The following is a 24,704-nucleotide window of genomic DNA, read 5'->3' on the forward strand; positions in this document are numbered from 1 at the left end:
CTCTCCCCTGCCTTTCTTTACTATTGGTATAACTACTCCTTCTTTCCGTAACTCTGGCCACCCCTCTCCTTTCCATACTCTATTACACATTATCCATGCCAATTCCTCTAGTTCCTCCCCTCCATATTTCCATACTTCATTTGAAATCTAATCTATACCAGGTGCCTTTCCATCCTTCATTAATTCTAAAACTTAAAATATTTCTTCCCTTGAAATGTCCTCTTCCTCATCTCTTTCTCTACTATATTTTCCTCCCTTTACAACTTTTCTCTCTACTCCTCCTAGCAAAACCAAAAAATTTTTCTTCCATTCTATCATTTCAATATCTTGGTTTACTCTTTTTCTTCTTTTTCTTTCTCTATTTACTACCATCCATACCTCTTCTTCCATCCTAGCCTTCTCTGCCTCTTCCTCAAACCTTTTATTCTCTTCCTCTTTCATTTGATAACACAATTCAGTATACTCTTTCTTTTTTGCCTATATTCTTCCCCATTACTTTTTTCTTTTCTCCACTTTCTTAATTCCTCTCTGACCTCATTTTTTTTCTCTTTGTAGTCCTCATCCCACCCACTTATATTCCCCCCTTTACTAACTTCATTTTTTTTGTGCACTCTAATCCTTTTTTTATTTCTCCTACAATTTTTCCCATCTCCTCGTCTACATTTCCCTCTCCCATTTTGATATTTCTTATTTTATCTCTAAACTGTTCTTTTCCTTCCCTTGACCAATCCCCTTTTCCTACACTTTTTACATTTGCTCCCATTTTACTCATATTGCTATTGCTTTTTTGTCCCTCTAATGTCACTATTAAGGGAAAGTGATCCGAATCAATACATTCACCTACCTCTATTTTCTTAACCTTCTCTCTTACCTCATCATCCACTATCACATAATCAATTACCGTTCCCCTTTCTCTTCCTGAGGGTGTATATTCTCCTTTTTCATCCCCTTCTATATTTCCGTTTAAGATACACCATCCAAATTCCTCCAAGCTCTTTAACAACTTTTTTCCCTCCCAATTTAGTACCTTATCTTTGGAATTTCTTCCTCTCTCTTCTCCCCATTCTTTCTGAAATATTTTTAATATTTTAAAGTCTTTAAATTCCTATTGAAATCTTCTTACAGTTCTTTGAAATCATTGAAATCTTTGTCACATCAGTGAAATATTTGTAAAATTTTTGAAATCCTTTTAAATATTCGTGAAATCTTTCTGAAATCTTTTGAAAAATTTGAGAATTATTGAAATCTCTCAAATTTTTTAAATCTGAAATATTTTGAAAATTTTGAAACCTTTTGAAATCTATACAATTTTTGTGAAACTATTTATAAAATATTGGAAATCTTCCTAAGGTTTTTGTGAAATGTTTCAAAGTTTTGAAAAATCTTTCAAATATTTTGAAAACCTTGGAAAATCTTTCTAAAATCTATTAAATCTTTGTGAATTTTTTAAATCTTTGGCAATTATTATGAAATTTGTTCAATCTGAAATATTTTTTAAGCTTTGAAATTTTCTGGAATCTATCAAATCTTTGAAATATTTTTAAATCTGTCAAATCTTTGTGAATCTTTCAAGACCTTGAAATCTTTTGAAAGCGTTTGGAATTTATCTGAAATCTGTGGAAAAATTTGTAAATCGTTAAAATCTTCCTGAAATCTTTAAAAAATTTCGAATAATTTCTGAATTTTTTAAATCTTCCTGACATATTTGTAACCTTTTGAAATCTATAGGATCTTTATCTTTGAAATCTTCTTAAATTTTTTGTGAAATGTTGGAAATTTTTACAGAAACTTTGATGTCTTTGTGAAAGTTTGGAACTCTTTAAAATCTTTCTGAAGCCTCTAAATTATTTAAAAATCTTAGGAATCGTTGTGAAACCGTTTGAAAATTTTGAAACCTTTGTGAAATCAGTGAAATATTTTTGAGAATTTTGAAATCCTTTGAAGTATTTATGAAATCTCTCTAAAATATTTGTAAATCGCTGAAATCGTTCTGAAGTTCTTGTGATATGTTGGAAATTTTTGCTTTTGAATTCTGTTCAATCTTTGCAAAATTTTTGAAACTTTATAATCGTTCAGAAATCTGAAATACTTAAAAATCTTTAAAATCTTTTGGAATCATTGAAATCTGTCAAATATTTAAAATCTCATAAACTTTTGCCTATTTCAAGGGCATTAACTATTTTAGCATGACGTCACGGCCACTCGTAAAATCTTTTGAGACCCTTCTCAAGTCTTTTGAAATATTTGTGAATCGCACAAATCTATGAAACCTTTTGAAATTTATAACATTTTTGGAAATCTTCGTAAAATATTGGAAATCTTCCTGAAGTCTTTGCGAAGTCCGTGTGAAATCTTTGTTTTTCTGAAATATTTGTAAATATTTTGGAATCTTTGTGTGAAATTTTTTTCAGAATTTTAAAGACTTTTGAAATCTTTTAAATCTGGTGCACACTCTAAAGTCGAATGGTTAACCCGCCATCTTAGTCCAATTTTATTTAAATTATTTATCTGCAATGTTTATTTAAAGGTCTGGCAATGTGGGGGAACACTCGAGACAATTCCTTGTTCCCGAGTTGGTCATATTTTCAGGAACTTCCATCCTTACAAATTTCCTCATGATAAAGACACTCACGGAATTAATACAGCAAGACTTGTTTACGTTTGGATGGACGATTATAAGAGAGTGTTCTTCTTATATCGTGAAGAATTCAAGGTAATAAATCAAACTTTAAAATCTTGAAATTTCATAGATTTACAAAACTATGGAATATTAATATTTTGGAAAATGTTTCTTTTTTATGTTTTAAGGATAATATGGAGGTCATCGGAGATCTGCAAGATCGACATGATTTGCGTGCAAGACTGAAATGCAAAAGCTTTAAATGGTACCTTGACAATGTTTATCCTGAAAAATTCATCCCAGATGAAAATGTAATCGCATATGGAAGAGTTCGAGTCGTAGGTCGTAATTTGTGCTTGGACAATTTGCAACGCGACGATGACGATAAACCCTATTACAATTTAGGGATGTATGGATGTCACGCGAAAATGTATCCGAGTCAGGTAAATAAATTTACCATATAATTTTTTATAAGTACTTTTTTTCATCTAGCAATGCACACGATATAAAATTTTTCTTTTTCGTGCAGCTCTTCTCGCTGAGTAACGAGGGAGAATTGAGGCAAGACGAAACTTGTGTGTCTGTCGATGAGAGTTTGACAAGAAATAAGAGTTCGAAGCTCCTAATGAAACGATGCGCTAAAACTGAAGAGGGAAACGATTGGATGTTGGAGGTTTGTAAATAATCACCTATATTATTCCAATTTATCCATCCCCAGGGCTCGGATCGTGCGACTTTTTCGATGTTTTTGCAAAAATGCGTCTTCTTGAAGAAAAATGCAACTAATAGACTTTTTTTATGTTTTACACAATGAAACTTGTAAAATAAAAATTAAAAACTAGAAAAAATGGTACCATTTTAATGGTGAAGGTTGACATTTATTCGTATTAAAGCTTTTTGTTGAGAAGAGATTAAATCAATATCGTTATAGCTTAACAGTTTCTAATTTCGTGAATTCGTATTCAAAGTTTTTATATTTTGTGAAATTGCAAACCTTAACAATTGGACATTTTTGAGTGGAAAATGGTTCAAATCGATTCGTTTCAAATTCAATTACAGTTTTCTCACTCTTTCCTCATAATCCTTTTGTTTCCCCTCTTTTAAAGAATGCCAATAAGAAAATCTAAGTTTTTTCGTTGGAAGCTCATTCTTTTGGGTTAGAAATTCGATTATTTGTTTAAACATTCATGGTGAAAAAATAATATTTTTGGATCAAAATTCATCTTTCTTGGTTGATAATGAACTTTTTTGTTAAAAATTTAAACTTTCATTTTAAAAAATTCGTTTTTTACTGAAAAATTCTACAATTTGCATAAAAATTTAATTACTTTGTTGAAAATTTGTCTTGATTGAAAGTTCTCAATTGTGAAATACATTTTTTTAAATTCAATTATTTGGGTTAAAAATTCATTATTCTTGATTGAAAATGTCTCTTTTCAGGTTTTTTTCAGGTTTTTTTTTCAACTGTTTCCTAAATTATTCGACTTTTGAATTTGAGAAGAACTTGACTCCATTGTAAACAAATTTCTGTCAGTTGAAAATTCGAATACTTTGTTGAAAATGCAATATATTTTGACTTGAAATCTTATAAATTTAAAGCGTTTCATTTTGAATTAAATATTATATCTATAAATGAATTGTATTTAAAAGAATTTATCCCCCTATTATCCTCCTGTTTTCTTGAAAACTCACCTTATTTCACGTGTTTCGAGAGAATTTTCGGCTGTGAAATCTGAATTATTAAAAAAATTGAAGTTTAACATGTTAAAAATTAATGTCCCTGAAAGTCAAAACTGATTTAAACTTATTTATTTAAATTTAAATTGCACTCATTCAGGTTCTGATATTGCTTTTTTAATTACCTTTAAAAATTCGATGTGACTTTTTATGGACTTAAAAAAAAATTCCTCAGATCGATCCGAGCCCTGAATCCTTCTTTTTGCAGTCTTAATTATTTTTGAATGAAATCCGTTACTTTAAACCTAATTATTATTTGTTCAGAATGGAAAAATTGTACACGTAGCGACGGGACTTTGCCTCGATGCGACTGGTGTTGAGTCAGAGCAAGACGTTTTAGCAACGGTATGCAACGACAAAAGGGACCAATCGTGGCAATTTGATTTTTATGGTGATTATCCAATTCCTAGGTAATGGTGATAATAATTTTCTAATTGCTCAGGAAGTGTAAAATGAAAGTGACAATAACTTTTGGCTGTTTTACGCAATTATGTGTCGGAAGTGCCTGAATTTTATATTCAATATTTTTACATTTCATTCAGTCGCATTTTCACTGTTTGAAATTGGTATTATGACATTGATATTGTTTTCTTGTAATCTAACCGCCGTTTTTTATTTTATAAGTTAACTTCGAGGCCGATTTCAAATGACGAAACTGTACACTTTAGAATTAATTTCTTTGAAAAAATCCGTCCTTTTAGTCAAACTATGAACTGATTCACTAAAATAAAATTTTATTTCAAGGAATTTTGATATTGGAGGTAAATTATACATGACAGTAATTAAGTAAATTTTATAATGCTGCGATCACTATAGAAATTATTTTAATTTTATATTTTATTATTGAGAAAAACCCGTGATCACAGAGTCTCTCTTCCAGTGAATCTTTTATTATTGTGATGTTATTAGAAAATAATGCAGAAAGATTAGGATTATTCTAAAAGAATCAAATTATTTTTTAGAAAACAAATTCGTAGAATTGTTTAGTTTTTTGGAAAATCATTCGTTGGCTAAAGAGTCAATGCTTATAAAGTCATAAAATTTTATCGAAACATTGTTATAATTGTTATAATACGTTTTCAACTTTATTTGAGACGCTATTGACAATAACGTCCATTAAGCTTCAAGCCTTTTATGAATGTATCGTAGTAATGTTAAAAACTTTGTTATTAGTATTCACGTAACCCAGTGAAAAGTAAAAAAAAAAACATAAATATGGTGGAAGATTATTGTAGGAGTTGTTAAGAATTTTTTAATAATGTTGACGTATATTGCATAGTGGTAGGAAATATTCTATTTCATGTGCTCAATTCGTTATGAAGAGTCATTATTTTTTTACAAGGAGAAATTAGAAGTATGTTTTTATGAACAAGCGTGAAGATAAAGTGTGTAAGAAATATTGTGGTGTTAAAATGACATTCCTATCGAATGTCTGCTTGATCGATACGTTTGCCATAGAAACCACGTGCTTTCAATCGACTATGCTTCAGAAGCCAATCCAAAAATCGATGTAATCAAAAAGTAGTTTATGCAAATTATTAGTAAATGTACAATCAAAATAAGAGACAAGTTATTTAATTTGAGACTTTTGTGAAACTTATTATTCGAAAAAGAAACCGAATACACTTCCTGTTAGAAGAAAATACTACTATATTTTATATTTTAATGAATCATCTGTTATCCGTCCTAATTCATATTTTGTTATACCTTGACATACAAATTGTTGTTCCGCTGATGGTTTAATTAACCCTTCTACCGGAAAATAAAATACTGTGTACTTAAATGATATTAAAGTAAGCTTTGATTGTTTTAAAAATAAATATGCATTTCATAAACTAGTGGTTCATTTTTCATTTGATCATTTTCTACTATATAGGTAGATTGCTGGTATAGGTACATTCTCTATTTATCCCAACAATATCAAATAAAATTTAGCTAATAAAATTACTTCCATTGCCATCATTTACAAAAGTTTATGTTTTAAAAAAAATCAGTTTTCTTTCCAAATTCGGGTGACTTTTTCCGTCCTCCTTAGAAATCTACGCAAAAACGGGAAAAAGTCCAGAATTGACAAAATGTCGGTGAGTGGTTTATTAATATAAAAAAGTTTATTTATACGAAAAAAGCGAACTTATATTTCTTGCCATATTATTCCATTTATCTTGTTATAAGAAAGACATCCTATAAGTTTCATGTGGGCTAAACCATTTTGGTAAACAGGACAATTTCTTTTTCATAAAATCAAATTTTTTTATTTTTCAAAAAATTGTGAGGATGTAAATTTCATGAAGATGAAACACCTTCCCTTTTATTTTCTCGAGTATTTTTTTCAAATATTTTACTTATGCAGGGTGGACACGCTGGGGCTTACATACATGGCGAGTTGAATGCTACCCGAATTGCACAACAGCAGGGGAGATGCCATTATACAGGGGTATTTTCATACTTCGCGCCTTTAAAGTTGCATTCGGCCAAGTCCGTGCATCTTCGGATCAAGTCCACGATAGTTTCCATGGTTGCGTTTGAAACTTCAAACGGATACAAGTGTCAAAACAATATATGTTATGTTATATAGTAATTACAAATAATAAAAGTGTTTTATTAATAATGAAGTGAGACATGTCAACTGAGAAGTAAACGTCATTTTTTTCTGCGCCAATAAAATTATAAAATGGCTGCTGAGTGACAAATCCTATAAAATAGTAATAATATTCTGTGCTTCCAGTGGGCGAAGAGTGAATGGTGTTTAACGCTTATTTTTACTGCAGAAAAAAGGTATCTTATGAATAGACAGGATATGTTTCAAATAAAGTGAATGAAATACTACATGCGTCAACTTTAAATTGACATTGCCTACATTTACTGACAGCGATTAGGGCAAACAGGTGAATCTGAACATAACCGTTTGAAGTTTCGAACGCAACCGTAGAAACTATCATAAACTTCATCCGAAGATGCACGGACTTGGCCGATCCGAATGCAACTTTAAAGGCGCGAAATACGAAAATACCCCTGTATAATGGCTTCTCCCCTGCTGTTATGCAATTCGGGTAGCATTCAACTCGCCATGTATGTAAGCCCCAGCGTGCCCACCCTATATAAAAAGGCGTCCTATAAGTTTTATGCGAGCTGAACCATTTTTTATTTGGAAAAGAGAATCTTTTCTCATATAATCGAATTTTCGCAACTTTTGTCCTAAAAGTTTAACAGAACTGACAAAATATATAAAAGTAGGTGTTTTGTAAAAATAAACTTTTTATATTTTCAAATAACTTTTTCTTCTTAAATCGAAGAAACAAATTTCGCCTATTTTCCTCTTAATATCTGCTTGAATTACCTGCCTGATTTTAAATAGATCTTAACTAAATTGTCAAAAAAAATTCTTGAATTTCGATGAAGAGAAAATTATAAGAAAATGCAGTATTTCAGTTTCTCAAATGTATTTCGGACTTTAAAAATATTATTGATCAATGCATATTTCAAGTAATATTGTCATAAATATATATAATAGGCATGTATCAACATAAATGTGTGATAATAAATTCTTATTATTTAAAAAAAATTTAAGAAACTGAATGTAATCACAAAAATCTTTTATTTGAATCAAAACATTCAAACTCTTTTATGATACAAGATTTAGAAATTGAATTGAAGGAAGGTATTTACTTTGACTTACAAGTATCATAATACTTCAATCTTTATAAACTTACATAGAAGCACATCTCAATTACATCTTAGCATCTAATATATTTTTCCAACCGGAATAATATTCGTGAGATCCGATTGATTTATCCTTGCTATTGATATGCGCGTTGTGTAATTGAAGTTTCGCGAATCTACATTTTTTACGTAGGAAAGTTGTTTTTGGGTTACTATTTTCTGATTCAGGTGAATTATTAGGATAATTGTTAGTTTTTACTGATTCGCGCATTCTTATGAGTGGAATTTTTCTTTTTGTATTACGTCCTTTATGATAGTGAAGCGTTTAACTGGCGTACCCAATATTTCAATATCTGATAGCTCATCTTCGGTAGTTAAGTCTATTTCGTTTAAAGCTTGTTGCATAATATCGTTTGTGTAGATTGGGAATAGTCTCATGGATAATCAATCAGTTTGTTCTCCTTTTCTTTAATATATTCAATTTTGTATTTGTATTCCTCTAGCCGTAAACGCCTGCGTAAGTCGTGAGCTAGGGCCTTTTACATTTCTCAACTAAAATAAGTGCTTTGTGGTCAGTTTGGATTTTGAACTTATTTCCTAATCTTCTCATTGCCTATACTATGGCTAAAAGTTATTTTCGGATGTGCTGTAATTTTCGTCTGCTGTATTAAATGTTCTGCTAATAAATAAGCAAGGATGTCCGATTTGGGATAGCATTGCGCCTAATCCTTTATTCGATGTATCGATTATTTCCAGGACTATCACTAAATTTTTGTTATGCTCTTCTAAAAGTTTTTCCGAATATTACTATATCGTCAATGCAGACAAAACATTATTTTCCAATTAGTCCTCTGAACGCATTATCCATCATATGTTGGAATGTTGCGAGTCGTTTTTCAGAATGGCATCCTGTCATATTCATAATGCCCATGTACGATGGAGAATGCTGTATATCTTTTGCACTCTCCCTTCATAGAGATTTGGTGGAATCCTCAACTAAGATCGATGGCTGAGAAAAACTTTGAATTTCCTAACTGGTCGAAGATATTGTCTATTACTCGGAGAGTGTACGCGTTCTGATCGATGTCTATTAATTTGACGATAATCTGCTACCATTCTGAGTTTTCCTTAACTCACTTGTTTTTTTAAGTGCAAATTCCTTGTGTTACTCGGGTAATTTATGTGATCTTAAGTTGATCATTTTTCCTGAGTTCAGGATTATTTCATGTTCAGTTAGATATGTGCAGGTTAGGGAGGTCTCCATATAAAGTAAAAATTTCTGAGTATTGAGCACGATTTACTGTTCCTTTATAAAAATTTTAATTCTATGAGTTTTAGGTTTAGATTATTTTGGCGTTTTTCCAGTCTCTTGAAGTAGTTGGAAGGATAATTTTTCTTCGGGCTCTTAAATGGTTTCTATTAAATATTTTGATTGCTGTTCCGCTAATGACGAATAATTTGTGTATTGACTATTCTGGTATTTAGCATAGGTGACCTATATATATATATAGGATCATCTGTAGGTATTTGCAGTATGGAAAAGTTATACACAGTCTTTTTTTAAACATAGCAATTTTCCTCTGAAAATCCAGAAAAGTGGGGATTTTGAAAAACACTATAACTTGAAATATATTGCGACCATGGACATATTCTTAATTCGCATTTTTCTTCCTAAAAGTATTTTATTAGATTAACCTAGTTTCTTTTCTTATTTCTAAAAGATTTATATTTTCTTTAAAATAGCAGAAAATATTTTCAAACATTTTGAATTTCTGTATGCGAGAAAAATTACAATTTTTCTACATCACGCAATAAATTTCTATGACTCGACGAAAAAACTTGATTTTCTTTCTAAATGTATTTCGTTTGATTAATTTAATTCCTACTCACACTTCTGGAAGATTTACAACTTCAAGTGCATTTTTTGTCAAAAATTTCGTGATGGGAGAAAAATCCAAATTTTCCTATATTGGTCTACACATTTCTATTACTGTGGAAATTCAATTTTGTTGTGTTTTTTTTTTAGATAATCGAGTTTCCAGTAATGCTTCTGGGGGATTTACAACTTCTTAGAATCAAAAAGAAAGTTTTTGAAAATTGTCATTTACAGAGAACATAAAAAACGATAAAAAGAAAAATTTGGTACTCATCCTTGAATAAAAGATTGTTGAAATTACATTAAGAAATTTGATTGATCTCTTATTAGATTATTTTTATCAGATTCAATTTTTTTGCATACTAAACAGTAGTTATATTTAAATATTAAGCAACTCAAACTTCAAACTTTTTCCCTGTATCAATATTCCTGGTAGAAATTTCTATATTTTAATGAGATACGTCTGTGCAGGTAGACAGATGATCATTTAAGAGTAGACATATATTCCATTTTCAAAATCTATATTAATTAAGCTACTCAGATTTGATGGTTGGAAAAAGTAGATTAAAACATTTTAATTTATCGAAAATTATATTTTTTCACAAAGTAGAAATTAAAAGTTTTTATGTATATCCTTAAAACGCACCTATTTAATTTAAAAAACTGATCTTCAAATTAGAGTAACGTCTCTTCAGATCTAATATATTCTCCAATATCTGCTTGATGGAAGCAAATTGTAGTCATTGGATCCGCGTTTTTACAATCAGCTGTACTTTTGGCAGCGACCCCAAAACCCTGTAACATCAAAAATCGTAAATAGAATTTGTTCGAGAATAATAGATGGGAAAAGAGTGGAATCAGTAATAAAATGAATTGAGTGATTTTATAAAAATTATTAATCAGCTTACCAGAGGCAAATCGTTCATTGCATAGACGACTACTCCTTGATATTGTGGAGTTCCTTCCGTTATTCGTCCTAATCCAGATTTACTCACATGGTGACCATACAAAAATTGTTGTTCGGCAGAAGATTTGAGCCAAATCTTATACTGAAAATAAAAATGCAATGGACCTTAATAACATTTAACCAGTGGCCGAAAAACATTATTATTATTTTCAAAATTCCCTGATGTTTGCCTGATCTATTTTTTTTCCTGACCATTCATATTCAAAGGCCAGAATTTTAGTCTTGTACCATTTTTAACAAGGAATATTCTGTCAACGGAATGAAACAATAATTTTTAAATTGAAATAAAAAACCTTGAAATTTATTTATTTTTTAATCCAAAAGGACAAATATTCAACAAAGTAGTTAAATTTGGAACAAGAAGTTGAATCTTCAACAAAATAATTAAATTTTCAAGAAAATAATTTGAATTGAAAATAATAGTTGAATTCCTCACAGAATAGTTGCACTTTTAACTAAATAGTTGAATTTGAAACCTAAAAAGACGAATTCTCAATAAAAAATGTAATATTTGATGTTTCCACAAAAAATACGAAATGTCTACCAAAACAGATGGTTTAAAAAAAAGATGATTTTTCAACAATAAAGATTAATTTGCGACCAAAAAAGACGAATTTTAAACAAAGCACATGAATTTTCAAAGAAACAGTTGAACTTTGAACTAACGAAGAACGATTTCATTACACTTACAAGCCAACAGATAATTTTTCTGTAAAGCAGTTAAATTTTCAACTAAAATTATAAATATTCAGCTGCAATATTTAAATTTTCAGTTAAAAAACTTAATTTTAACAACAAAAAACGAATTTTCAATTAAGAGATGAATGTCTAATAAAATAGTCAAATCTGCAACCAAAGAAGATTAATTTTTAATAAAGAAAGATTTCAGATGGACTTTCAACACGAAAATATGAATTTACAACAAAAAATTAATTTTCAATCAGATAGTTACATTTTTCACCGCAAAAGAGGGCATTTTCGATGAAGAAAATGAATTTTGTGCGGAGTAGTAGAATTTATAACCTAAAAATATGAATTTTCAATAAAAAAGTTTATTTTCATCCAAAAGTTGCATTTTCAATCAACCAAGATAGTTAAATTTGCAGATAACACATTTTTTTACAAAAAAAAAAAAAACAAAAACGAATTTTCAACCAAAATTAGTTTATAGGCGGGCGAGGAGCATCCCCGATGGGCAAGTAATTTCATCTTCAACCAAATACTTCAATTTTCCACACAAAAAATATGACTTTTTAACAAATAATATAATAGTAGATATTTCATCCAAAAAAGATTTTAATTTTAAATGAAAAAAAAGTTGAATTCAAGCAAAAATACGAAGTTTCAACCAAATAGTCGAATCTTCAACCAAAGAAGATTAATTTACAACCAAGAAAGATTTAGGTTGAATTTTTAACTGACTAACATATAATCGTGAGGAGCAAACAACTACAAAGAAAATAAACAAAAATACGAGGCAAATAAATTAATAACAAGATTATTATATCATTGTGGCGGTGGGACTTCGTTTACAAAATTCCCCAATTTTTACCAGAACAATCCTTCATTTTCCCTGACCATTAATATTCAAAGACCAGAATTTTAACCGTGCAACATTCTATAAATTACCTCATTTACAATTAAAGGCATGAGAATGGCAACTAGATCAGGGCCATAAGTGAAATTCTGACAGCGTGAACAAAAAAAATGGTCCTTATCCAGTTTTTCATCTCATACATTTGAAAATGGTTTATGTTTTGACAAAATAAGATACATATAGTGAGGACTTTTTCGGGCCTGTTAAATATGTACAATATATTTATTTCTTGATATGACAAAATTTTGAAAAATGTTTGCACTGACATCACGATTCATGAACATATGAGAATGGCAACTGGATATAAAACTTAATTAATTTTTTCGAGTAGAGGAAGAAATAATTTTGATACATAATATCCTCAGTTGCTTCAAATCAATTAAAACAGAATTTAGAAAAAATTGGTCCCTATTCAGTTATCATTATAATGTCCTCAAATGGAATAACATAATTTTAAATTTAAAATGTATTACCATTGTCAGTTATTGAAAGTGCCTATTGTAAAAATTCCCTGACTTCAAATAAATTTTTTTCAAAATCCCTGACTTTCCTCTGGATTCTAGGATTTCCCTGAGCTACGGACACCTTGTATTAAAACTGATATTTGAACATAAGCATCAACAACTGTTCCTTACTGTTTTTTATTAAAATAATCCATTTTTAGGAAAAAAGTTTCTTACCTCAGCGTATGGAGCCAAATAATGAAGGGCGGTTATATGCAATCGGAATTTTCCCGATTTTGTAAATTTGCCGAAACAAGTGCCCACACTCACGAGATGATCGGCTCCCATTGTATTTGCAATCGAGAGAATTTTTTCGGAAACATAGTAGACTCGGTCTTTCTTTTCTCGGAAACAGTAAATTCCGTCTGGGCGATCGATTAAATCTTTGACTTTACTGCCAATGCTGTAAATTAAATTAATGTTTTGACAAAAAGGCCTCCACCAAACATATATATTACATTCCTAAAAAGGTAAAGAGATCTTTGTACCCTTTCAAACTCACGATTTTCTAACCTAATCAAACGCTGGGTTTTAAATATTCAACCTTATGTTCTACTTCTAATGAAACTAGACTCATTATATGATCACTTTCAAAAATTATTATCAAATAATTTCTAAAATAACAATTGAAAACACACGCTTTTCAAAAATATAAAATGTTAAAATATGTAAACCTAACCTACAAAACAAAACTCGAAGAGAATTGAGCGAAATTACTTACTATTTAGTCAGTTTTTCGAAGAGCAACTTCGTTCTTTCCTCAGACAATCGTTTCATTTTTTATCCAACTTTATTATTAATATTTTTTAAGTTTCTAAACTATAGAGCCTCTCGAGAAACACCGCAAAATCACGGACTTCAAAAAATGCAACAAAACACCACGTGTTCATTGGGTGTTCACTGTTCAGTGTTTGTAAGTGGGGGGTAGTCGTGGTAGTGAATATGACTACAGTTGTAACTTCATGAACAGATGTTTAATGTTTATCCAACAGTGAAATCAACACATATATATCAAATTTTATGTTGTCACAAACAAAGGACAAAACAAAATATTTTTTAATGTCTGCGTTTTAATTGTCCTAAAGACTGAAATAGAAAGGTTCGATTTATTCTATGAATTTATTGATTTTATAAATATTATATATTGTAGCTTTGTTTCGACCTATATTAGTTCTTCACGGGTAATTATAACCTCAAAAATTGTATCATGAGATGAGTGCAGGGTTATGTAGTTTTTTTTTTCTACAAATTTATGATAAAATTTTCTACGCAATTTCGTGACTTTTAACGGGTTTTGAGGTGACTGACATTTTGAGTGAGCATGATTGACATTTTTGATCTCCCCCTTCGTTTCTAAGTCAATCGGAAAAATCAATGAAAACGCGAAGGCGCTTAGCCTACTTGCGTTATATATATATTTTTTCTTTCACCATTATCACACTTGTCTGTCCCGTAACCGCACCTGTTGATTTGAGAAGAATTTGGAAGTCCGATTATTTAAAGTAAGTTAATTGAAACTTGAAAAGCCCAAACATGCGCTTTTTTCTATTTTTTATGTTTTCGAAACCCGTAAAAGATTTGTTATTGTTTTATTTTTACAAGAAACATGGAATGTGCATATGCTTAAGTCCATATGCTTTTAGTTAAGATCGCGATATTAATTATATATTTGTTAAATATTGTGCATTACTGTTGTGAATTTACGTAGATTTGAATTTAATAAAATGGCTTTATCGATTTATAAAATTATTTTTGAAACATAAATTGTAATTCACATGAGGGTTAGGATAAATTTTCAATTAAAATTTTTTTCAATCATACATTACAAATACTTTACATTTTATAGAAATCGAAACAAAAGTTATTTTTTCGATTATGTAGGGATGTGTGTCAATGAAACCATTCACTGAAAAAAATTGAACGTTTCATGAAACAATGAAACGTTTAATTAGACAAAAGTTTCAGGAAAGTTCGATAGCTTCACAATATATTAAGTTTGAAACGCTTTATATGCCTACGATTTCAAGTAAAAATATGCCATTTTCAACAAAATAGATGAAGATTCATTTTCTACCAGAAAGTCACATTTTTAACAAAGTTGTTGCATTTTTAATAAAATACTTACATTTTCAACCAAAGAGGTCAGTTTTTAACTAAAATGGTGAATCTTAAACAACGAAAAATGCATTTTTAACAAAGTAAGTTATCTTTTTTAGCTAAGTAGTTGAATTTTCAACTTTAAAATACAAATTCTTAACGGTAAAATGTCATAATTGATATATGAACAAATAAACATTTTTATTTTAAATCGAAGACCAGAACAGATTAATTTTAAGATCTGTAGATTTTAATCAGTTAAAATGTTTACCAATTTCAATCAGTGAATTATTCATTCATTTATAGTAATTAAAAAATTTCATTTTTAAGTAAAAAACTTACATTTTTACTAACACAAATGGGGTTTCAAATTTTAAAAAATGAATTATTGACCAAAAACTACTAATCAGTCAAAAATGGCTGATTTATTGTTATAATTCAGTCTCTAATTGACAGTAGTAAAAAGTGTTAAGTTACTCAAATTAATATTCGACCGAACCAAGCAGTCGAATTTTCTACCCGAAAATATGAATTAAAAAAAAATAATTTCCCGTACAAGCAAATAAATTAATTTTCTACGAAAAATACAAATTTTCAAGAAACAAATTACATTTTGGACCAGGGAGATAAATTTTCAACTTGTATGATCAATCAACTTAACTATCAAAATTTCAACAAAAAAGAAACGTATTTTCAAAAAAATGGTTAAATTTTCAATCAAAAATATTCTACCCAACGATGACTTTTTAAACAAAAAAGATTTATTGGTCAAGCTTAGAAAATATCGCACTTTTAAATCCGGACTGAACAAAGTGTGTCGGTTTTAGGTCCTGTAATGGCATCATGTGACAGGATTCAAGATTTATAATAATGTATATTAATGTTTATATTACATTATATTAGTATATAATGATTCAGAACTAAATATTTACATTTAATACATAATATATTTTGTACGTATTTTAAATTATCCCGCATTAATATTTCAAACTCTTGGAATTTTGAAAGGTTTCCAATGTTTTATGAGACTTTAAAACTCTATGTTCCGTTAAATTTTTTAAAATATTTTATACACCTCCATAGGTATATCTCCTTTAATTAACTAAATTTGTAGAATAATGAATTATTTCTGAAATTTCAATAAGTAACTCCTTGCAGATAAGAAACATCTTTATTTATTTTTGGACCTTTGCTTGCAAAAATTCCTATGATTGAAAACTTTCCTTATCAGTATCAATTGTGTGCAGGTACGTTTTTAGTTTGCTAATTATTTTTAATCAAGCTAATCAGATTTCGAAAGTTTTAGATTTAATTGACAATCTAATATGTGATGCTTTTCGAATGACTAGCATAATTTTAGTCTTTCTGTATTACCAATTTTATTTTTTCATTTAAGAGATACGGCTAAGAATGATAACTTTAAACCTTCTTATCAGAGTCACCTCGAATATTGATATGTATACTGCATAGTATAGTAATCTATAATACTTATTACTTCCTTATTTCTATTTAAAGTTTGTAAACTCGCAACGCTAACTAAAGGTTTGAAATTTAAATATACAAAATGATAATTTTTCTTCTTAGTTTCAATTTTATTCTATCATATTAGACCTTTCGAACCGAAACCGAGTATATTATCACATTGCGTATTCTTAATTTTATTTTCCCAAGCAAACGTTTTCAGTTTCCTTTCAACCAACTTTTATTCCAGACATGGATCAAATAGGAGAGCCTGCACATACTCAAAAACTAGAAGGTTTTAAATATTTGGCGGTGCTGACGGAAGCCTTTGGAATTTTGTTAATCGTGCTTATGATAGCATGGAATTATAACTACAGAGGTGGTTTCGCTTGGTCTTCAGATCCAAAACTTCAATTTAATTGGCATCCTATGTTAATGACGGTTGGGCTCGTTTTTCTATACGCTAATGGTAAACAAATCTTCTAAATATATTATATCATTTTAATTATTTTTAAATGAAATGTCAGCCCGAATTTTCCCTTAGCTGACAACTTTCAAGCTTATTTTGTAGAGGAAACCACCCCACAGTAGACAATCATGAATTAAAAGCACAAATAATTCTAAAATATTCAATTGTAATTTAAATTTATTAACACATATAATGTCCTAATTATGAATCGTCTTAAAAACGATATTACGAAAATGATAGTTTTATCAATATTAAATTGTTGACATTTTATTTGATAAATGTGTGAAAATATTTTAAATACAGTCTTTTAGGTATTTTTTAACACGTACTTTCACGATTAATTTTTGGAAAGAAGAAATTACATCTTTTACTGGATTTAGGTTTTAAAAATTACAAATGGGTTAGTTTTTATCATAATTGAAATATTAAAGATAAAAATATAAATGGTCTTAAAAATTCCTTTATAATTAACTTCAAATTTAATTCTGTTTTTTAATTAATATTAGCATAAAACACAAATATTCCCTATTAGTTTCATATTAAAATTTCCCCGAAGAGGATGCCTGAAAGCCCTTGAAAAATTTTGGATCCTGGTAGTATACAAAAAACGGATAAATGATAAAAAAGTGAGAGAGAGGTGGTTTGGATGTCTCCTTTTTTTCTCCGTGTTTTTTCAATTGTCATATATCTGTCTCTAATGAGCCGTTTTACAATATTTTTTAAAAGCATATTTCTCTTATCTGAACTATCTTTGTGCAATTATTTTTCACAACTTGATTTTCTTGAGGATTTTTTTTTAAGGGATATAATTTTCTTTGGGCCTTCTTGTGCAATTTTGTTGCATAATTTGTATTTTGAAATTTACTTTCGTTTAAAAAATGTATTTTCGAATATTATGATTCATGGTCAACCAAAAAAAAATTAAATTAAATTGATTATTTTACATGCATAAGTATTTTAAACTAATGATTGTCTACTCCCCTCCCCCACCTTTAAAATTACTTGTTTTAAAGTTTATATTTTACTAAAAAAGTTCTAACTACCTATTTCTAGTGTTGTTTTTGACTTTTTTTATTAATTTTTTTTTCTGAATCCACCCTTTTTCGCTTGTGTTTGGATCTATATTTGGTTGTCCAAAAAAATGTGTGATTTCGAATATCACGAACACCACCCCCGTAAATTGTTTCCTTTTGGTGAAAAAATAATTCCGTCAATTTTGTTTCATTAAAAAAAATGGTTTAGATGTTCCGCTAGGCCATTTTAGCTCTAAAAATAAATGTTCTCAGTTGTAAATTTGATTTAAATAGAAATTTATGCAAAAAGATTCTTTTACCCCTAAAAAGTATGTGTTAGTTATTGAGGAATCAACCCTGAATTTGATGAAACGAATAAAAAATGTTCAATGTAATATTGGGCTTGGAATATGAAAATTTTCAATTTCATTACAAGTAATGATCTGAAATGGCCACTCAATATTTTCTTCCTGGAATGCTAGTAACAGGATTTTTCGTCAATATAAGGAGAATATTTTCCATAAAGAGTACATTAAAAATATTAATACCTGGTAACAAAAAATCTGGAGTTTCGAAAATCCAGTCTTATTTTTAGTGATTACAAATTCAACGAAGTCGATAAGCCAATCTAATAGCAAAACTTTTAAAAACGCAGAATTGCCTTGCATTTTTTTCAAGTAAATGGTAGATAAAAATGCTTTAGGGACCATTTCAGATCATTAATTTCAGAAACATACATTTTTTGGACAGCTTACTGACTTACTTTATACATTGCAAAACATTTTTCAAATTAAAAATCCATTTTTCATCTACTTCAGGAATGCTGATCTATAGAACGCAAAGGAACGTGCGAAAGAGGCGACTTAAGTTGATTCATGGAGGAATAATGCTATTCGCGATTCTCTTGACAATTATAGCTCAGGTGGCTGTTTTCAGCTTTCATAACCAGAATGGCATACCGAACATGTATTCCCTTCACAGTTGGGTTGGATTATCGGCAATCATATTATTCTGCTTTCAAGTAAGTTCTTCATAAATTAATAATGAAGAACAAAAATATTTTTATCCTAATTTATGTTTTAATTTCATCCTATTAATTATTTACAGTGGCTTGCTGGCAGTGTTTCTTTTCTTTATCCAGGAGTTGAAGCACCTCTGCGAACTGCTTACATGCCAATTCATGTTTACTTCGGAACTGCGGGTTTCATTGCTGTCATTACTTCATGTTTACTAGGCCTTACTGAAAAAATCTTGTTTGTTGACAAGTGAGTTATCTCTCTTTAAAATAGATGAGTTCTTGGAAGTCCAGGACTTCAAAATAATGCAAGGAATTCAATGGAATTCAGTGAATTTAGCGGAATTGAAGGAATTCGAGAAAGTTAGAAAAATCAAGGAATTATGAGAGTTTAGAAAAGTTCAAAGGAATTCAATGTGAATTCAGGGATTTCAAAAAATGTATTAAATTTAAAGTATCCAGGAAATTCAAGGACATCAAGATATTCGGAAAATTAAAGTAATTCGGGTATTGAGAAAATTCAGATAATTCAGAGACATTAAATTTGGTTTTAAATTGAAAAATTACTACAATTTCAAAGTCAAAACCTCAATTTTTAAACAATTTTAAATTTAAATAACAAAAGACGATTTAGTTTTAAATGCGGTCTTTTGCTGAAAATTCGTCTTTATTGGTTAAATTCAACTGTGTTCCATTTTAAATATAAAAACCTTTTTTGTTCAAATTTGAACTACTTTCCTAAAAATTCAATTTTCTTTTATTGAAGATTCATAATTTCATTTGAAAATTAATCTCTTTGGTTAAAAAATTAAACTGGTTATTTGAAAATTCGTTGGGGGGGGGGGGAGATTAATTTTTCAACAGAACAGTCAACTATTTGGTTGAAAATTAACTGTTTGCTTGAAAATGCATATAATTTGTTGAAAACCCATCATTTTTCATAGATCATTGATATTCATGTTTGAAAAGTAAACTGTCATTTAACAATTTCGTCTATTTAGTTTGGAAATTCAGCATCTTGGATACAATTTTTTTCTTTATTGGCTGATAAATATTTCTTAGTGAAATTTTCAACTCTTTGTTAAAAAATTCGTCAGTTTGTTTTAAAAACTCATCACTTTTGGTAGAATCATAATTTGTTATTGTTGTTAAAGTGCAATTTTTTGGTTGGAAATTAATATGTTTTGGTTGAGGACTCAAGTATTTTGTTGACAATACGTCTTTTTTGGGACAATATTTGATATAAAATAAAAACCTTTCTTGGTTACAGCATCAACTATTAAATTTTCTGTTGAGAATTCATTTTGTTGGTTGAAAATTCAACTACTTGGTTGGAAGGTGAACTAATTTGTTAATTTATAAGAAACAGTACGTTAGAAAACATTGAAACGCCTCAGTAATTAAAACTGAAACAACAGTTCGTTTTTCTAATAGTAATTTTCGTGTATTGAAAAATGATCTTATTCTACCTATGTCTAAAATATCTGTTGAATACATACCTCAGAAATTTTCTCTGATAGAAATATAGTTGAAAAAATCAAGAACAGCTGAAAGAATTAAAAATAGACTAATTCAAAACTGATAATTTTTCAATTATCCTGTTTACCTATTTTTTATTCTTTCAGATTTCAAAATTTTGTTTAAGTATTTTCATCAGTAGGAGGTCTTGAGCCGCTTCGAATGTTTTTTAAATCTAGCAAAAAATTTATTTTAAAATACCTAAATAAATTACTACCATCAAGCGGGGTAAGTATGGACCACAGTGGGTAATCATGGATGAAATGTATTATTCCATAGAAACTTTTTTTGTCGTAAGGTAATGTGAGTGTAACTTCAAACAAATTTTCACAATTTTTTCAAACCCAACTGATGTTCACGCGAAACGCGATATTGAGTTGAAATTTGGGAAATTAAACGAGAAGCACTAAGAAAAGTTTGCCTGGTCCCAAATTTGTATAATTATGAAAAAAGCAACAAAAAAATTGTTATAAAAAACTGTTTTCATAATTATAAAAATTTAGGACCAGATAAACGTTTTCCCCAAATTTTCAAATCGATGTCGCTTTTCATGTGAACGTAGGTTGGGTTTGAAAAAAATGCTGAGAATACGGTCGCATAGCCTTAATGGGATTTCACTGTATAGTCTAAGAATATTTGTTACAAAATGCTCAGAAAGTCTTATGAAAAAATAAAAATAAATAATAAAGTTATAGATCATAAACGTTAATTCATATTTTCCCCGGTTGACGGTACCTATAACTATGAATAACGTACTGCTTTTAATAACTTTTTTATCGTACCCCATTTTTTGAAAAAAGCGTACCCTTTAATCGAGAAAAAAGTACCTGTATTAATTATTTTTCTAACGAATCTAAAATTAAAAATGTAATCTTTCTATTTCAGAGATAACGCTTATTCAAAGTTCGGCGCTGAAGGCGTTCTAATTAACATTATGGGATTGCTTTTTGTAATTTTTGGAGGATTGGCAGTGTACTTATCCTCTCAGGATCGCTACAGGCGACTTGCTCGTCCAGAAGATGACTTCCTTCTATCAAATAGAAATAACTAATTTTATATGCTTAAGAGTCTGTATTATGTACCACAGATCTTAATACCAAATCAGCATAAGGTTTTACTGACTGATCTATACATATATCACAGTTTTAATTACATTTTTTGTAATAATTTTATGTTCTGAATTCGTCAGCGTTTCCAGCTCATCTTTATATTTGTCATCAATTTTTTAAAATGAAGATTTCACATTCAAAATAATAGGTGCATTCACATTTTTGAATATATCGCTATTGAAAGTATAAACGTAGAATTCAGAAACGAAAATTATGAGAAGGCCTCAAAGTATAATAAGATTGTCTAATCGCGAAGTAATCGAAAAATGGTTTAAGCATGATTGAATACTTAAATTTGAAATTCAATTCTAATCAATGGCAAATTCTGATTCAAATATAAAATAAGGAAATTATTTGAACATCCAGTTGAATCTTGTAACGCAATTTCATAATAATCGATAGCGTGGATTTATTTTCTTTTGATGAAATCTACAAATATTTGTGATTTCAATTCTAACATATGAGACTTATTATGTATCGTATCTGTTTATCTAATAACAAGTAAATCCAAAGGCTATTTGTTTTTAAGTTCTCGCACAATAACGGGATATTAGGAATAATAGAATTCAGGATATTGAAAGCAAAAGGAGAATTTAAGAGCAAATGGACTTTTCATTGAAACAATGGTGTCTAAATGTCAGTGATAAAATAATATATAACCATAATTTTAACGTATTTAAGAGGCCTATATCTCTTTATTTATTTAATATTTGACATGTTTTGAAATATTATCTATAGGTTTTTTTTTTTTTTTTTGAAGATTTATTGTTCCTCAATTGAAAGTCGCAAAACTGTTTTCTTTTATGATCCCTAAATTCCTTGGACCTAAGGATAATTTTCTAAATTGAGAAGGTTGTGATTTTTATGCCAAAACTTGTAATCGACGTAGTTAATTTTGTTTATTTTTATATACTATAACTGTTTATCTATGGTGCTAATGTTATAATGTTATTGAAGACAAATTTTGTCACATTTATGTGTATTTTACTCTACTTACAAATAAAATACCCTGCATAATTAAGAAATAGCCTTTTTCAAAACTGCTGTTTCTTTATTCCACTTTAAAATAATTATAGAATATTTTTGCGACTATTTGTAAAAATTAGGTGATAGGGAAACAGTTTCCCTAAATATGTGATGCTGCAAATTAGATTTGTTTATCAAGGTTTCTACTTTCCTTATTATTTTACTGGGAAAGCTCAAACTTTAGGATTGCAAGAGATGCTTTCGGATTAAAGAAGTTCAACAGAATTCGAAAAATTAAAATTGAAAAGGAATTAATAGATCATTTAGAGAATTGCAAGAACCCCAAAGAATGCAAAGAAATCAGAAGCTTTCCACTTGATTTATAAGAATATAAAGAAAAAGTGCAAATAAATGTAAGCGAATGTATAGAGAATTCAGAAGAATTTAAGAGAATTAAAAAATTAAGAGAATTCAAGATAATGAAAAGAATTTATTTCAAGTAGATTCAAAGACTTAAAAAAATGAATTCAAGTGGGTTTAAAAAGAATTAAAAAGAATTAACGAAATAAAAAATTGAAAGAATTCAAGAGGATTACAGAAATTCAAGATAAACATTAAAAATGATTAAATTAAATTATGGTATTAACAAATTCAAGGAATTCAGAAGATTTCAAACAAATTCAAAAAAAATTCAAGTGGATTTGAAGCTAATTCAGAAGAATTTAAGAGAATAAGAAAAATTCAAGTAAATTTAAATGATTTAATTCAAGCGCATTCGAAGCGAATGCAGAAGAATTTAAAAAAAACTGGTTAGTCAAGTAAATACAAAGAATTTAATTCAAGTGGATTTGAAATCAATTCAGACAAATTAAAGACAATAATAAAAATTAGAGTAAATTTAAAGAATGCAATTCAAGTGGATTTGAAAGGAATTCATCAGAATGATCGGAAATCATTTAAAAGTAATCAAGGATTTGAAGATAGAATTAAAACAGTTTGCGTCAATCTATGATGATGTAAATTAGATTTTTTCATCAAGTTTCTAATGGCCTCATTATTTTATTACTTAAATTGAAATTTCCTAAAAAATGTTAAAATAAAAAAATTATCTTTTTTGATTAAACAACAAAATATTGTCGGATTTAAATCTCGCAGTATTTTACGGTTTTGAGAGATGCTTTCTGATTAAATTCATTTTAAAAAATTTGAAAAATAAGAAATGTAATATGGAATTACAGATCATTTAGAGAATTTAGAGAATATTCCAAAGAATCCAAAGAAATCAGTAGATTTAAAATTAATTCGTAAGAATCAAAAGAATTAACACGAAATTTAAGTGAATTTAAAGTGAATTCAGAGAATTTAGGACAATACAAAATTAAATATGATTAAAAGTATTTAGTTCAAGTTTATTTGAAACAAATTGAAAGACTTAAGGAGTATTAACGAAGTTCAAGAAAATAGTAAGTATTTAAAATACTAATTAGATAGAATGAAAGGAATTCAGGTTGGTTTGAAATAAATTCGGGAAAATTAACGGACTTAAACAAATTTAAAAAAATGAAAAGGAAGATTGTAAATGAACTCAAGAGAATAAGAAAATCGAAAGAATTCAAGACAATTCCCGTAAATTCAATTGAATTTAATTAAATAGAATGACCGCAATTCAAAGCATTGAAAGAATTCAAAAGAACTACAGACATTCAAGGCAATGAATGGAGTTTAAGAAAGTAAAGAAATTCAAAATAATTAAAAAATTTCAAGGAATTCAGAAGATTTGAAACGAAGTTCAATGATATTTAAGTGCGGATTTGAAGAAAAATCTAAGTAATTACAAAGAATTAAAATATTTACGTAAATTTAAAGAATGAATACAAGCGGATTCGAAGTGTAGTCGAATCAGAAGAATTAACAAGATTTAAAAAAAATTCCAAAGCATGTAATTCAAGTAAATTCAAAGACTGCAATTCAAGTTGATTTTGAGCGAATTCGAAAGAATTTTAAAAAAAACTTGAAGTCAATTTAATGAATTTAATTCAAGTGAAATCAAGAGAATGATCGGAAATTGAGAAAAAATTGGTAGAATTCAAGGAACT

General features: G+C 28.8%; 3 protein-coding genes across 8 annotated transcripts in view; 2 read left to right on the plus strand and 1 right to left on the minus strand.

Moving 5' to 3' along the window:
• The window catches only part of LOC117177830 (polypeptide N-acetylgalactosaminyltransferase 1-like), a 12,977-nt gene extending 7,412 nt beyond the window's left edge, over positions 1–5,565 (plus strand). For both annotated transcript variants that reach the window (XM_033368790.1, XM_033368791.1), the window contains 4 exons: positions 2,528–2,713; positions 2,809–3,063; positions 3,150–3,293; positions 4,622–5,565. In XM_033368790.1, the coding sequence (XP_033224681.1) occupies positions 2,528–2,713; positions 2,809–3,063; positions 3,150–3,293; positions 4,622–4,771 (735 nt within the window). In that variant the 3' untranslated portion in view covers positions 4,772–5,565. The remainder of the gene's footprint in view (positions 1–2,527; positions 2,714–2,808; positions 3,064–3,149; positions 3,294–4,621) is intronic.
• A 4,929-nt stretch (positions 5,566–10,494) lies between these two features.
• Positions 10,495–13,875, minus strand: LOC117178227 (60S ribosome subunit biogenesis protein NIP7 homolog). The gene is made up of 4 exons (XM_033369541.1): positions 13,682–13,875; positions 13,138–13,363; positions 10,802–10,942; positions 10,495–10,688 (listed from the first exon to the last, which is right to left on the minus strand). Exons 1-4 carry the CDS (start codon positions 13,735–13,737, stop codon positions 10,569–10,571), a joined length of 543 nt encoding a protein of 180 aa, XP_033225432.1. The 5' UTR covers positions 13,738–13,875; the 3' UTR covers positions 10,495–10,568.
• A 52-nt stretch (positions 13,876–13,927) lies between these two features.
• LOC117178226 (cytochrome b561-like) lies at positions 13,928–22,660 on the plus strand. Of its 5 annotated transcripts, none has more exons than XM_033369536.1 (6): positions 13,931–14,059; positions 16,216–16,304; positions 16,769–16,987; positions 18,819–19,021; positions 19,108–19,265; positions 21,419–22,660. In XM_033369536.1, exons 2-6 carry the CDS (start codon positions 16,265–16,267, stop codon positions 21,582–21,584), a joined length of 786 nt encoding a protein of 261 aa, XP_033225427.1. In that variant the 5' UTR covers positions 13,931–14,059; positions 16,216–16,264; the 3' UTR covers positions 21,585–22,660. The 5 variants fall into 5 exon arrangements, with proteins under 5 accessions (XP_033225429.1, XP_033225427.1, XP_033225428.1 ...); XM_033369537.1 differs by lacking the exon at positions 13,931–14,059 and adding an exon at positions 14,220–14,462; XM_033369538.1 differs by lacking the exon at positions 16,216–16,304 and having other exon boundaries at positions 13,928–14,059.
• Positions 22,661–24,704: the final 2,044 nt, after the last annotated feature.

This window comes from Belonocnema kinseyi, chromosome 8, assembly GCF_010883055.1.
Source record: "Belonocnema kinseyi isolate 2016_QV_RU_SX_M_011 chromosome 8, B_treatae_v1, whole genome shotgun sequence".
Lineage (NCBI taxonomy): Eukaryota > Metazoa > Arthropoda > Insecta > Hymenoptera > Cynipidae > Belonocnema > Belonocnema kinseyi.